Here is a 15,783-nt window from a genome sequence, read left to right as displayed (position 1 = left end):
TGAAGAGTAATTAACACTATTGACAAATGTTGGCATATAAGGATATAATGTGGTGACTGTTGTATGTTTTTTAGCATGGGCGCCGCCATCTTGCTGTACTGTGGCCCGTGATGTCATGGGGTTGATGACTCCATAGCGGTAGACAGTGAAAGAGAGCTTGAGAAAACCGGGTGGTGAAAGATAAATAGCGGAAGATAGATCCTTTTAGTCAGATACACGTAGCTTGTACTTGTTTTATATCGCATTTTAACGTGTGGTTACAGCTAGCTCTATTTATTTTCTTCAAACGGGGCATTGTAGTGTTTCTGCTCAGACACTTTTTCCTGCCACCTCCAACATGTCTCCCTCCCGGCATATAATGTCAAAAGTATGCACCGTGATGATACAGGACAGACCGTGGATTAAATGGTTCATCAGATAGACTCTGAAACAGTGACATCAGTGTACATTAGCCACACTGTCACAGGTAGTGTTGCCAACCCGCTTTTCTCCCCAAACCACGCTTTCACTATTTCTTCCACCCTTAGTGGTACCACTGGTCGATTTCCACACCATATCCATTCAAAAGCAAAAGCAAAACCAAAAGGATTTATACTGGACTCAAGGTGATTAAGTCACTTCAAAATGGCTACTCCCTAGCTGGCAAGCCAGGTGGAAATGATAAAAAACAAACTTCTTAAATCTTCTTAACAACAGGTGTTATTTCGGATATAGTTTGCAGCACAAGGACCAGTACATGTACATTTCATTTCCCCTTTAAGCTAACCTGTTCTATTGTTTCAGAAAATCGAGACGTCTTGGTTAAGATTCTTGGTAGGAGCTTTGCCACTGTCTTGGAGAAAGAATACGCCCAAGACGCAGATGTACTGAGTCTGGTGGAAAAAGTGAAAGAGGAAGACTCATCCAAGGACTCAGAGGTCAAGGTCAAGCTGTTGCTCTTGCTCCAAAACATGGATAAACAGATGCTCAGCAAGCTTCTCAAACATGTATCAGAGTGGGTGCTTCTCTTTTATCTTCTTCTCTCCTCACATTCTGTTAGATTACCCATCCGTCTTCTGTGGTTTCTTCTTTCACATAGATTCAACCAGATTCCCTGCGAATTGTGTTTTAATCTGACTGGCAGCGTGTCTAGAAAAGGAGCCATGGACAAATTAGACTGTGTGTTTGTTTTTTGTTTGTCTCCATCCCCACTACAGACAAGTCAGGCTCGACCCCACCACAGTGATGAATGAAGTGGAAAGGCTGAAACGGTCCTGCAGTGGAGGGGAAAAGAGGGTGTTGAAGTCGCTTCGATACACATCAGGTTTGAATTATCTCCACATTTCAGTAGGTTTCAAGGAACGCACTTGCTATTAACACTAATTCTGGATATTTCCAAAGCATAAAAGTCTGTGTTCTTCCACCGCAAAAGATATGGAAGTCATTATATCTTTTGGATTCCAGTTGAGCAAGTCATTAGTCTGCACATGCTTTTTGCTTCACTGCAATGTATTTATCATACCCTAACAAAGCATTCAACACCATGCATACACCGAGTGATGAATGCAGTCTATGTCCCCCTTTTTCTCTGGTTGAATTGTCACCTTCTATAAAATTACTCTCCAAAGCGAGTTAAAATATGATGGTGTCACTATGTGGCTCAGTTTTTTTAGTGGATGATTTATATTGCTAGTGAAACTACGGCTCAGCCCTGGCCTTATGTCTCAAACGTGGTCTTCTTGGAGTGGTATATTGTCCTCTTCAGCAGACCAGACATAATGATTTCTGTTTTATCCGTCACTGTTTACAATTTTGTGGTGAGATATCACGTTGCACTTCATTTTGTTAAAATTTCTGTGGGTTTAAAGTTGCTTTCCTTGCTTTAATTTCTTTAGATTTTAAATTCTCTAATGGCTGTCGCAGCCCTCCGTGGAGACAGGTGCTTGGTGAGATTTGTTACCTTGTGATTGAGCTCTGTGATGCTGAGACCCTCTACATCACCTGCAGCACTGCTGGAGTTTTTCTTAATGGGGTAAGTCTAGGAAGATGAAGCACTCCAGAGGACATTAGCTGCAGCAGTCGATCAAATACTGTTTCCATTTACAGTGTGAAAAGAGTACAGCCAGTTATAGCAAACACGTTCTGATGGATCAGTCAGTTAAGGTGCAATGATTGAATGATTTGACTTCTAAACAATTCTGCCTCTTGAACCCAAATCTCGAGTTTTAGAGCCAGAATTGACCAGAGCAAATAGTTTACAGCTGCTATTTATGTTAAATTTATTTTCCTTTATTTAACCAGGAAGAAAGCATAAACGGTAATAAATCAAATAACATAATAGGCAAGGACATGGACTAACTTTCTAGTTCATAATGTTGAGTTCATGTTGAAACAGCATCAGAAATGTAATAATTCAACTGTATGATTGTTTTGGAGGAAGTAGTTTGCGGTGTTGTTAGAACGGATTGAATTAAACACAGAAGTGTTTTGTTTTTTAGCCTTGCACACTGACTGAAAGGGGATTGTCAAAATAATAGAAACATGTGTTGGTATGACACAAAAAACAACTCAATAACTTTACAATTCACAGCCTCCAAAAGAAAAATGCAGTTGAACGAACAGCTCTTTCAGTCATTACCATGACCTTCGTGAAGCAACATTTTAGTACAAGTCTGTTACATTACAATGCATTTGTTTTCACTTGTGCACCAACTGAACTGGCAAGTGAGTGCATGTCACGCTCGACAAAAGAGTAGACAATTTGCGGCCAAGATGCAAAAACATATTCCAAAGCTTTCAAAACCAGGGACGAAACAAATGCACTGACCATATACTGACATATATTTTCCAGACCTTTTTTAAAAGTGACACCACAAGTGATTGCTTCTCACGTTTTTAAGTCCCTCTCTACATTGTTCCAGCTGGAAGGGTCAGCATATTTAAACAATGTACGACAGTATATGAGGTAACCACACCCGATGATAAACCGCGCAGCATACTGCTGTACTGCATCTTAACATCTTACGACACTTAATGTGTATTATTTCAGAGCAGTTTGCTATAGTCCAGTTGTCTTTTAACAATTGAAAATACAGTCATTCACTTGAGATAATTAATCTTTCAATTGTGAGTAAAACTAAATACATTTTTAACTTTGTCCACGCAACAAATTCAACATTTAATTCACTCGGCACAATTACACAAATTGAAATGTGATATATTATAAATCATATTTTAAGCTTTTAAGTGCCCCTAACACTGTTATTGCATAGAGAGCTTCTGAATACTTGAACTATTTGAAATGTGTTCGCAATCATTCCTAAGGGAGGATTTTGCATGCTGCACCACCTTTCACTCTTTCAGTGACTTTGCTGACATTCCCTCGGTTTCCTGTCTCTGTTTCTTCACCTGGGAATGGTTCGAGCAAGGTGAAAACAGCACAACCTGAAACCAAAACGTGTGACATTGATGCAAATGAAACCTCAAAGAGCAGTAGTGTCTTAAACCTAATTTAGCGGTTTACATGGTCTTACGCCTCCTCTCTGAGGCGGCCTGGAGATACTCTGAGCTTTCTAACCTCAGCTATTCCAGCTGACATGTGGGCCACATTATAATTGTGGTTTTTTGAATTAATGAAGCTGTTTTTCACTTTGCTCTCACAGGGCATAAAACAGGAGGGGGCGGAGAGTGGCTACGAGCGAACAAGTGATGTGTACGAAGACCTGGTAACACTTCTGAAGGCCACATCTCCGTATTTTGCTGAGAATATAAACAAACAGGTACAGCGACGACAAAGATGTGGGTGTTGAAATAGCTTTTTGTTCCATGAACAAGGTCCTTCTCTCTAAATCTTGATTTGATCCTTGATGCTGTGTGACTCATATTCGTAAACAGAGTAAGAATTGTGTAATCAGTGTCTGTGCTGTTCCACGCTGGTGAGCTAGTGTCTGGTTGTCACTCTGTTGAAAAATTTCTGAATCGACCTCCTCCTTGTTCCAACATCAAAACAGCCCCATCCCGCCTTCCCCCGACGCCCCACCCTCCCCCTGCCTCCCCCTTACACACACAGACACACATATGCTCATTTCCAGACACTGGAACAGGCGTGATTTATTCAGTAGTGCTATTTCCTGCTTTAGTAATTTGACGACATAACAAATCGCCTCAATAATAGATCCCATCTGCTCTCACAAATCTGTTAATCATTTGAAAATATGACCTTTTTTTTTTCTTACTCATGCCGATGTTTGCTGGAAAATGTGGCATCATCACAAGCTCATGGGATTCCTGAAAGAGCGGTTACTGCTTACTTCCTGCCTCATATGGATGTCCTGTTCAATGAAAGAGATAAAGAAAAATAAGCAATCTATGTAAAGCTACTGTGTTTTCTATAAGGCCTATTAGCAGAGAGACTTAATGGATTTAAGTTTCTCTTCACCGCATTTGTCCAAACTAATGATTTAATAACTTGTCTCGCAGGCAGTCATAATCTTTAGAAAAGGAATTCCAATGACTTTCGTGCCCTCCTGACATCTCTCTTAGCGCAGCTAATCCACCTACTGAAATTGTAGTGCAGGCATTTATGTTTCCCTCAAAATAATTATAATAAACTGTATTGATCTCCTTTCATCTAATGTTATTCTGAGGTCCAAATCTTATTTCTGTCAAGTCGGTGTATAAAAAAAATACCTGCAATAGTCACTGCATCCTCAGCAACATTACCCTTAAAGTTCTCCTCGTGTTGCTGTAGGCACATTCCTTATTTATGATACCATAATGTACTACACTATATTTACTCTCCTCCATTTTATAGGCCTGTCAAAGTATGAAATGCACGCTTCACTGTGCCCTCAAAAAATACAACTGCCACAAGAGAAAGAAGGAGTGTGCATGCAGTGTACTGTTAATTATGTTCTTTCGCTAGATCACAATTCATGCTAATTACTTTTTAGATAACAAAAAAAAAAATGTGGAACTTTACAAACATTGTAGATCCAAAATATTAATAATCTTAACTAACTGTTGCACAATGGCAAGTCGTTTTTGTAAAAGAAATTCATGGCTGAGTGATTTTGGACACCCTTAGCCTGTGAAATATTCGTACACTAAGTCGAATAGGCTCAGCATAAACTAGAAATTGCAGTAAGTCATTTTGACTTCTGCTCTAGGTGATAGATCTGAAGGTGCCGTGATAGGGTTAGTGAAGACTTCAATAAACCAGTGAGTAGTGCCAGGCTAAACCGTTTAAAGAAAAAAGACATTGAGGCTTTTATGTTTTATGGGTGTTGTGTGACGTGTGATTCCTTTACTCTGAAGCGTCTAAAAATGATGGACAGCTGCCGTAAAATTTTCTGTGAACCAGTTTGTGGAAGCACAAATCACATCAAGGTCTTTTTTTTGTGGATTCTTTAACTCCTTTGATATGTGCAGCGTGCAGCGTCCTGTAACTTTTAGCATGAATCTCACTGCTGAGTATTTTCTCTCTACTTCTAGTTGAGCTAATCCTCTTCATGTGACGGGGTTAAAATGCATGTATTTGATTGATTGCTGACGACAGCAATCAACTGGCGCAATACGCATCGTCCGTATTATTAAGTAATTGCAGTCCTTCTTGTGGACATGGTCCATTCAAGTTTTAATTTGAGGAAGCGATGGTGTCTCTCAGAAACACAGTCTTGCATAGCTGCGGCTCAGCTCCCTGATTGCGATTCAGAAAACCCGATACCCGAAAGGCGATAGCCAAAGATAACAACACCTAATCTCCAAACATATCTGCTCGTTTTCAATGCGAGGAATCGGGTCTCGTTTAACAGTTGTATTAGATTAGACAGCCTCAATCAAATAAGCAGAGGCAGCCAAAGGAGACGATGGCTGCAACGCTGGGAGGAACCAGACATGCCTCGTCTGTTCGCTGTCGTGGATTTGTTTTGACATTACATTGCAGTTGGAAGTTGGACATGCTGCGTGTTTGCATGCACAAGATGCTCACTGAAAAGGCAAAAAATTCACTGGGTTGAACATTTGTTTTTGTTATCCTCATCGACAAATGAACATAGACTGCCTCACTGTCACAGTCTGTCTGTAGAAACTGCTTGAATCCTGCCACTGACAGATGTTTTATGGCTAGTGGCTTCACATTTGCTGCCCTGCTGATTTTCCATCAGTATGGATCAAGTAATTAGATACAAGTCTACTCCAAACACATGCAAATAATTGGGGTCTAGGTTTTACTTGTAAAAAAAAAAAATGAAGAAATATGAAAAGTGTGAATGATCGAATGTCACTTGCTATAAAGAGTAGAGAGATCTCAGGCGTCAGTCCTGCTCAACATAACGTTTGTCTCCAGGCTTATAGTGGTTTAAGACGCAGAAAGGCACCTGTAATTGGACTTTTTACTGTGGCATGTCAAGGAATTTAGAGTGTTCCCTTCTGCGCAAGCACATGGACTTTGTCCATTTCACATATAATAGAATTAAAGGAGGTTGGTTAGCCTAATAAAGTCAGACTGTGGGTCTGTGGTTGGGTGAATTGACTTGTATGTTTCCAATAGCAGGTCACTTTGTGTTTTATGAAAAACAAGTCTTTGGAAAAGTGATTGTGAATGCTTGGCTCCAGCTTGTGCGTGAACACAACCCTTAGAAATACATCTTAATTCTTTTTCCCTGCCTTTAAGAACGTTGAGCCCCTAACAGCCAATGACAGTCTGAGGTATTTCTCCAAAAGCAGGTGTCTGTGATTAAAAACTCTCCTGCCTGCAAACCATTCATATGTGTCTTATTGGCATTCGTGTATAGGTTGTAAAGTTTGGTATAAAGACCTTGAAAACTTAAAAAAAAAAAAAAAAAACCCTGAATAACAGTGACACAAAGGCGTTACTTAGTCAGAGCCAAGCTGTAAGGTTTTAGGTAAATGTCGAGAAACAATAAACTTTTTATCATTGTTCAGCCGATTAACAAAGAGGGATCTCTTATGTGTAAAGCAATTTTACAGTGTTCTTTTATTCCAAGGCCTCAATAAAGACTGAACCATTACGCGGGTCTGCATGTTGTTGAGATTTTATTTGAGTTCTGTGTTTTTCTTTTTTCACCGATCCTTTTCTGTACTGGCTCTCTTTGAGATTACCAAAAAGCTGTCACACATGAAAGTACGTTATGTATTCAAGAATGAAGAGATGATTCAGTGCGTGGTGGGTGGAAAATACAACACGCTGCCTCTCAAAAAGTGAAATAACGGAGTAGTGGAATGATTGTTCTGTTTTAAGAAGCATCATTTAGGGAAATTTACAACTAGATTACATAGCATCTCACAATCAAAATGTAGTGTCTAAATTTATTTCATTTTGTTGCGGTTTGGGAGAGGGCTTTTTCCTCATGCTTCTGCCTTTTTTCCCCTTACCACCAGGATTTTGCAGTTCAAAACCTTCCATCAACACAAGAGATTCAGCATGTGGAATCGGTTGATGGAGAGGAACAAGGCCAGCCCCAGAGGTCTTACGGGGAACAGGAAAAGAATGTGCACGAAAAGGCGAGACAACAGCATACGCTGAACAAGGCGGGCGGCGAGAAGAAATATGAGCCATGTCCGAGATGGAAGAATCTTGGTCTCTTGTCTGCATGTGGGTATGTGATAATTCCTGTCATAAGATGTGTCCTGGGATATCGTTAAGCTACCACGTATTGTGCGTGGCAGGGATTTCTCTTGTAGAGCAGATGAGCTTTAGATGACAGTGATGCCAAGCCTTTGCCACATGTGCTCAGTGTGTCTTCCAGCAGTCACACATTAGAAAGTTTATGGTTTATGAATATTAGGGCAAGTGCAAATATTTCTGATTACACAGTGATGTGAGTTAATAAATGCTTCATGGCGTGGAAACCCTTTCTGCCCAATTACAGACACAAAACTAGGGAAAAAGTATTAGAAAAAAAATCCCAAATCTATCACATATGGTCTTTGATTGATAAATAGATCTTGCAAGGGCTGAGCTGTTGCAGCTGTACCTTGTGATAACTGTACCCGTTTTAGAAGAAACTGGCTCGAGATAAAAGTATCTTGCTTGCTAAAAAATGCCCACTGAACCCTTGTCCTGAATTGTTAAATAATGATTATGTTAGAAAAATAACCATTTCCAAATAGAAGTCGGCATAATGACTCTTATTTCACATCATTATAGTAAACCAGAGGAAAGGAAACCCAGAAAGAGCTCTGCAGAGGAGAAGAAAAAGCTGAGACCAGGAGCCAAGAGCAAGATGAAAGCAGAATTCTCTTCATCTTCTTTACCGGGACGCCTATCATCCCAGAAAATGTAAGTGTCCTGAGTTAGTTCTCCTCCACCTGAAGCCTTTGTAGCTGTGCTGAGGGAGCAACTGATTGATTAGAAATGGTACAATTACATCTGAAAAACAGAAAATGTAAATATCATCATGATGTTAAAAGCAGTGCAACAAACGTGATTAAATGATGAAATATCAGGCTAATTCAACAAGACTGCAGAAAAGGACCTGTTTTTTAGGTGCTGTTTCTAATATGATCAATCTGACTACTGAACATAAGACAAAACTAGTTTGGTGAAGTCGTCTGTAATTGGTGACAGGAGGAGCTGTGTCACCATTTACAGATATCAGAATAGACGACCTCGAGAAAATGCCACTACAAACAATTCAGTTTGCGCCACGCCACATTTAAAAAAGAAGCGGCTGTGTCGGTGATGCTCAGACGTTGATAAGACCATTGCATGAAGTTAATTGCTTCTGACAGTTTACAAGAAGAAAACCATTTCTCTTTCTGCAACGTTTAACTTTGCCAAACAGAAGTCTGATTAATATTAGCAGCTCATTCTGTGCTCAGATTCGGCCAAAAATACTTGTTCGTATCTGACTGTGAAAAATTGAGAGTTTTCTGAAATGAGGCTAGCAGAAGATTAAGAGCAGTTGTTAATTATAGATGGCAATGCAAACGCAAGTTATTATTCGAAATTACAGAATGAGAAAAATACTCCTAAGACTCCTTCTGTAAGCTTGGCATTTGAGTGTTTTTCTAACGTTACAATGATCCCAAACAACCAAATAAGAGTTCTTAAATTAGAACAAAGTAAAACCTAATGACCCAGTCTGGGAACATCTCTCCACAGATCTGGACTTATTCATCAAAAAGAAAGGCATACATTCAAAAAAATTAAAATGACAACCATGCAATTTTACGGATCTGGCATACATGCTATCTGTATGCAACCAGGTTGTTTTTATTAGAAGAAAAGTTATACACTTAAAGTAAGAGTTCCTAATTATATTGATATTGAACTGTTTGTTGTTTTACCAGTAGTCAAATCTGCAGTGAAGCGTCACCTACTAACACTTGTACTGAGCTAGAACCTATGGAAAAGCTTTTTCCATCTTTGATTCTTGGAAGCTGCAGCTACAGCTCCTCAGCTGTCTTCGTACTTGAAACTGCCAATGTATACAGACTGCTAGTGTAATAAATCAACAAAGTTGATTCCAACCCGATAGCATTCTTTGCTTGTCATAATTTTTCTGTAAATGCAATAAAGACTCCAAGGTCAATTCACTCAATCAAACTCATCACATCACACCACCCAGGACAGTGTAGACCTGGCAGCTTTGGAAAGGACTCATTCGCTGTTTATCATGATGGATTCTGGAAAACTCCCTCATATCAGCTGACTCCTTCTGATAATATTCTCCCCTGGAAATGCTATTTGTATGTACATGGGAACTGACTCTCAGCGGCCCCGTTTGAACGTGTACCAAATTTCATTGCTCCACAGTGCCCAATTTTCATGACACAGTTATCCAAGCGGCACATGCAACTTCAAAAAAACATCTGCATTTCTGTTTGCATCAATAGCCCCGCAAAAGGTTTTGCTTTGTATGTGATGACGGCTCCAGTCCTCCCATGACATTATTCCAATCTTTATTTTCCTGCTGCTTAGATTCTGAGGAAGTTCAAACTTGAAACTTGAATTTCAAAATCATTAATGGCTCTTCTTGTGTGGGGTGACCATGCTGTTTTTCCATTTAAAGCACCGGAAAAGAGATTTCATTATATTATATTCCACTCCTTTGTCTGGATATGCATTGTCTATTCCACACCTGTGTGCCTTGCAAACGGGATTCAGAAGCACACTGTTGAGTGTTTTTTCTGTGTGTGTGTGTGTGTGTGTTCAGTAAGTCCTCAGCAGGAGCCATGCCAGTGGAACCTTTCAGCGAGAGTTCCACTGAAAGTGAGGAGGAAGAGGAGCAGCCAGAGCGCCGTCCTGAGAGCAACACAGACCTGCCTTCAGAATACTGGCAGATCCAGAAGCTGGTCAAGTACCTCAAGGTATGAGAACGTCACCCTGCATATTACTACTTCCTTCCTCTGATGGATTCCATCCCAAAACAGTGATTTGAACAGAGAGTTGTACTACTGCAGGCGAAAGCAGGCCACAACTGACAGGAAACCGTAAAGTCTATGCTCTTTTCCTGTCATCTGTACAAGAGTTTTTTAAGCTGACCTGAATCAGCAGTCCGATTTTTAAAGACTCTTCAGAACTGTGTGTTCATGGAAAATAATATTTAGTCACAGACATGCAATAGTTTCACCAAAGGTAATTTTCCTATCATATTGTCCCGCCTGTCCATTTCGCTCCAGTCACATAGCGGCACACTCAGTAACAAAGGGGATGTCGGATGAAATAAAGTGAAGGTTGCTCCCATTTAAAGCTTCGTAGGAAGATGCTTATTGAAGTGGTTGGCTGGGCGCGTGGATTCCTGGTTTCTGACACAGGCCTGTTTGGTTGCACATGCGAGCCAAGGCACAAGGGAAAGAGCTGTCTGACGGCAGCAGCTGTATGCACTGTTTGCCCACACCGCAGAAGCATAAAAATGAAGCGCGCCTGTGATAGGTCTGACAGGGCATATGGTGAATATTAATGTGTCAAAACATGGAAGGAAAAGAAAAGAGGACAGAAACGCCAGAGACCCAGACTGGCTGGGAATACCTCTGACCACTTGACTTGAGAGATTACCCTACCTCACTCAGTGGTCCCTATTATGTATTTATCTGGGCAGCGTCATTCAGACAGATTATATTAAAACAGACTCCTAAACTATTAAAAAAGATTACACTTTTTTGTTTTGTTTTGTTTTTTTAACAGGAATGTCTTTTGTTGCACGTTGTATCTCTTTCCATGACTTGGTGCTAAATAAAATCACTCACGGCGCAACTCAGCAAATCCTTCACAGAAAACACTGCAGTGAAGTTAAACTCTGAGTAGGTATTTTTAGCTTTGCAAAAGAGAACATAATGGGAGGAAATTCCCATTCTAAAAGCAGCCTGTTACTTATTTCCAGAAAGGAAAAAAAGAAGATGTAAATGATATGAAAGCGGCAAATTCAGTTACAAAAAAAAAAAAAAAAAAGCCTCACTGATTTCTATATTGTGGCTTATGGTTGTGTGCGTGTGTTCCTGCATTAACAAGATGCTGCGCTGCTGATTCCAACATGTCCCAGCTTTCTATCTGTCTGCAAACCGCACAGCACAGTTATTTATGGGGTTTGTCCAGTAGTCATTTTATAATATCATTACCATCAGACGTTGAAACTTGCCATGAGCCAAGTTAAATATCTGTTTTATTTTAGGAGGAGATCTTTTTTCCCCTTTTCGCTCGCGCACTATAGACAGCCGTTTGTACTCTAGGAAGTTTTAACACTTTCATAAGGCAACACATGGATGTTCTGTTTTGTGTTTTAATGATATTTATGTAGGAATATTCGCCCAGGGTTCCACTGTGTTTGTTTTATAAACCTGTATGACTGGAGTTCTGTACCTATACAATGGTTACATGGACTTTTACTAAATCCAGAAAGTAGCAGTCAGTTTTAATATTGCATGTTACTGTGTGCGTGTGTTTGTTTGTGTAGGTGTGTGTATTATAGATGTATGTAACATACTGACATGGAAAATGTAGTCTAATGAATCAGTGGTACAGTAAAAGGTATTTTATATGGGCTGTATGCTGAATGTAGAATAGTGCTTTAGTAAATTATGAAAACAAGACAAGTTATAGTAAGGAAATGAGTCTTGTTTTTTAGAACTGGAACTAAACAATGTTAAATGGTTAAATGGTTTGCATGGTAAATTAACCAGAATTTAAAATGTTGCTCATGTTTAAATGAAGAAAAAGTTCACCAGCTGCTTTCAGTTAGGCTGCCTCGTGGCTTTCTAAACGCAAAACTATTTTCACATTCTAACACATATAAATAATAATTTTGACATGCAATATATTACTAAGAGATAAACAAGTCGGTATTATGTATTTTCACAATCAACTTTTTTTTTCAGAGCATATGATGTTTTCCCCTCTTTTTTTGAACAACAAACTCATTTTATCTGCATTTATCAGCATTTTCCATAGCTTTAAAAATTATATTCTGCTATTGGTTTATTTAATTATTATAGATTAATAAGTCCGCACACAGGATAATGTTCAGTCCCCATCAAGGTTGCTCCCCCTCTGCTGGGCAGTCACAGTACTACTGCCCTGCTCTCCTCTCAAGAGAGCCCTTCTGCTAATTGCTGCACTAAAACTAAACTAATCCCATCTCCATTGTACAACAGCCAACATCAGCTCATTTTCCCAACAGGAGTGAATTTGTAGCTAATTATGTTGTACTGTAAGTAGTTAAGCATTTTTGATAACTGCTACACCCAGTCAAAACATAACATTTTTAGTGCTCACGATGTCTTTACAGCATGTCTAATCTGGAGATTTTATTGCGAGAATAATTGCACCATTTCGTTCTCACGAGTTAAGCAACTTCTCAGCTCAAAGGCCTGACTAGACGTTTGCTCAGCATGCAGTGCACATTTTATGACAGTGAGGCCTATTAAGTGATCAAGTTTTATGTTACAGGAGATCCTATGTCAAATATGAAGCAAGAAACAACCAGTAATTCATTCATTTCATCCTTATGCTTCCCATAACAGGGCAAGAGATGGTGTTTGTTCTTGTCATTACTGCCCTTCCCTCAGAGTTTTCTGTAGACTGCAGAGGAGTATGAAAACTTATGCATCCTCAATGGCTCAACCTCTGCCAAGACACAGCTCTTCTCTCTCACACTGAGCTCTATGAAGCGCTGTCAATGGCCTAAGTCCACTTGTCACCAATCCAGCATTGCAGGGACACTCCTATGTGTCTGAGCACTATACTTGATATGCACGTTCACTCCTGCTTGCATGTTATCCACGTCACACACACAGAATGGCATTATGAAAAGGACCTGAGGTCAACAGGGTATCACTGACAGCCCCTGTTAACCCCATCCCTGCTCCCACATGCTTAGTGCTGTGATTTATGGGCCTGGAGAGACTCCGGTAGGGCAGTCTGTGTCTGCGGAATCCAGTCTGCTGCTCCAGAGGACTCTGACTAGAATAAGACTTCCATTCAGTAGTGCAGAGGCTTCTGCTATTTAGTAGCTCAGGCTGAGACACCTGCAGCAAAGGAGGAGACAATTTGTGTAAAGCATCTTTATGTGGCTGATGTCACGTTCACTACTGAGGTTAATGAATGGAATTATATAAATCTTGCATCTTAATATGTTGTAAACCCATTTTTGACAATACAATTTCGGCAGACATTGGAAAAAAGCATTTACACAACTACGTTTAATCATTGTCAGATGAGCTGCCATTAAATTAAAACACATGGTCCAAATGCAAAAGTGGTAACGAATGGTGGTAATGAATTACATTGCTGGCCTTTCAGTGGGCTCTCAGTTGGTTCTCACTCAATAACATTTTGAACAGATTACCATGAATTTTTGCATGAACCCAGTTGACTTTAGTGATTCCCTGATTTTTCAGCATGAGGAGAACATTTTTGGTTCATACCAAAGTTTCTGAACAAATATTAGATCTAGGCCCCATTAATATCTGTAGCATATTTCTCTGCTATAGATATTAAGGGACTCCGGACTCCTAAATTGACCCTAGGTGTGAGTGTGAGTGCGAATGGTTGTTAGTCTATGTGTTGGCCCAGTGACAGACTGGCGACCTGTCCATTGTGTACCCCACCTTTCGCCTGATGACAGCTGGGATAGGCTCCAGCAACCCCTGCAACTCTAGTGAGGATAAGCGATAGTAGAAGATGAGATGAGATGAGATTAAAGGAGCCTAGATGATGAAGTACAATGACTTTGGTGAGTATTTCACATTCTCTCCCTAAGAGGTCAATGTCTTGTGAAATACACTGGCTTGACTGTTCATCTCAGTGGACATGAAATGTTGCACAGACGTTCATGATTTCTAGAGGGTGTAGTCACATACAGGGTAACAAGCTAGTTTCCAAGTAAGATATCTTGATAACTATTAAACAGAGTGGTACTTTACAAACCTTGTTTGGTATGTCCATGTGTATTATGACCTGAAAGTTGTTGAAAGTTGAAAATGTGTGGTTTTGTGCCTGATGTCTTCACAATTATTGAATCAGCTACTTTATACTTTGCTGGAGGTGTTGAATGTCCCTAGAGATTAAATTCTAAAGACTTCTGTAGTTGTCTGATCGTTATTAGGTCAAAATTTCATTCTGCCTAGAACGTTGACCAAATGCTTAAAACATTTGCAGTTCTGAACTTTTTAGGAGTAAATCACTGTTAGCCTGCTAACATGCTAAACTAAACTGGTGAACAAGGTAAATATATAAATACTTTGCTTAAAAGCCAGCAAAGCAAAGGTAATGTACACTCCCACACCCAAGACACAGAAATCCACCACCACTTACTTTGAATTCCTTGTTCTAAGGTCGAATAATGGTTTAATTCGTTCCACTTTGAGCATCTGCCCCTATCATGCCCGGAGAGAGTCAAAGATCTTTCACATAAAAGATTGTCAGATGTTGTCAATGTTTTAAAGAATGTCGACAATACTTCAAGACCAAAGCTAACAAAAATGAAAGCATATGATCTGTTTTCTGTTCTCCCAGCTATCGCTCCTAAACATAGCTTTTGTGTTGTTTTTACAAGGTACGAAGCGCGCCTGCCGAATCCTTTGAAGAGTGAGAATGGAGGAGACAAAGGAAGCAGTAGATCCACTGCTGTTAATGGGCAAATGGTTCACATTTAGGCTAGCGTCATGATATGGAGAACACATGTGCCCGTTATCCTGCTGTGTCAGAGCGCTGCTTTGTGAGGGAGATATGATCAAACACCACTTGAGACTGTGGTATAGGCCTCCGCTGATGAGCCTGGCCCTCCAACAGCTGCATGAAACAGATTACTGGCACAGCCCTCTATGTAGTGATGAGCTATTTTCTGCTTATATGGTTAGATGTTAGCAAGACATGGTACATTCTCAAGCCATTCTCATGTTTGACTGAAATATTTAGGATGGTACTGAATTGTTTGTGAAGTGTGCAACTAATAACGGCAGAGCGGCCTTGAATCCGCTAAATTAGAACTCTGTCTGTGGCATATTTAAACCACTGAAAAAAGGGGGAATAGTATTTGACTGTTCACTTGCCAGAAAATGTTGGATTGGACATTTCAGTGTCACACATCAAAGCCATGTAGCAGGTCTAGTATTACAGCAGCTAACTGTTGCATTTGTGTGCCATGAACTTCTGTTTTTATCTGACTACTGATTCCCTCTTTTTATAATCAAAACCAATGCATGTCAGCAGAGCTTATTATGCTACTGCATGCAATACAGACTAAATATGCTCATATGGTAAAAAAAACAAAAAACACCACTGCTGCCTTCCTGAAAAGTAATTTAACCATCTCAAAGCACCAGCCATAAGACTGGTATTTT

The 15,783-nt window shown here is 39.9% G+C and overlaps 1 protein-coding gene across 1 annotated transcript in view; it reads left to right on the top strand.

The window, feature by feature from the left end:
• Positions 1-15,783, top strand: part of odad2 (outer dynein arm docking complex subunit 2) — a 185,183-nt gene that overhangs the window by 147,170 nt on the left and 22,230 nt on the right. The window contains exons 25-31 of the mRNA XM_047568767.1: positions 784-994; positions 1,197-1,303; positions 1,875-2,011; positions 3,642-3,758; positions 7,381-7,598; positions 8,150-8,281; positions 10,161-10,314. Coding sequence (XP_047424723.1) covers positions 784-994; positions 1,197-1,303; positions 1,875-2,011; positions 3,642-3,758; positions 7,381-7,598; positions 8,150-8,281; positions 10,161-10,314 — 1,076 coding nt within the window. The remainder of the gene's footprint in view (positions 1-783; positions 995-1,196; positions 1,304-1,874; positions 2,012-3,641; positions 3,759-7,380; positions 7,599-8,149; positions 8,282-10,160; positions 10,315-15,783) is intronic.

Source organism: Mugil cephalus, chromosome 18 (genome assembly GCF_022458985.1).
Source record: "Mugil cephalus isolate CIBA_MC_2020 chromosome 18, CIBA_Mcephalus_1.1, whole genome shotgun sequence".
NCBI lineage: Eukaryota > Metazoa > Chordata > Actinopteri > Mugiliformes > Mugilidae > Mugil > Mugil cephalus.
This window is presented reverse-complemented; position numbering and strand designations above follow the sequence as displayed.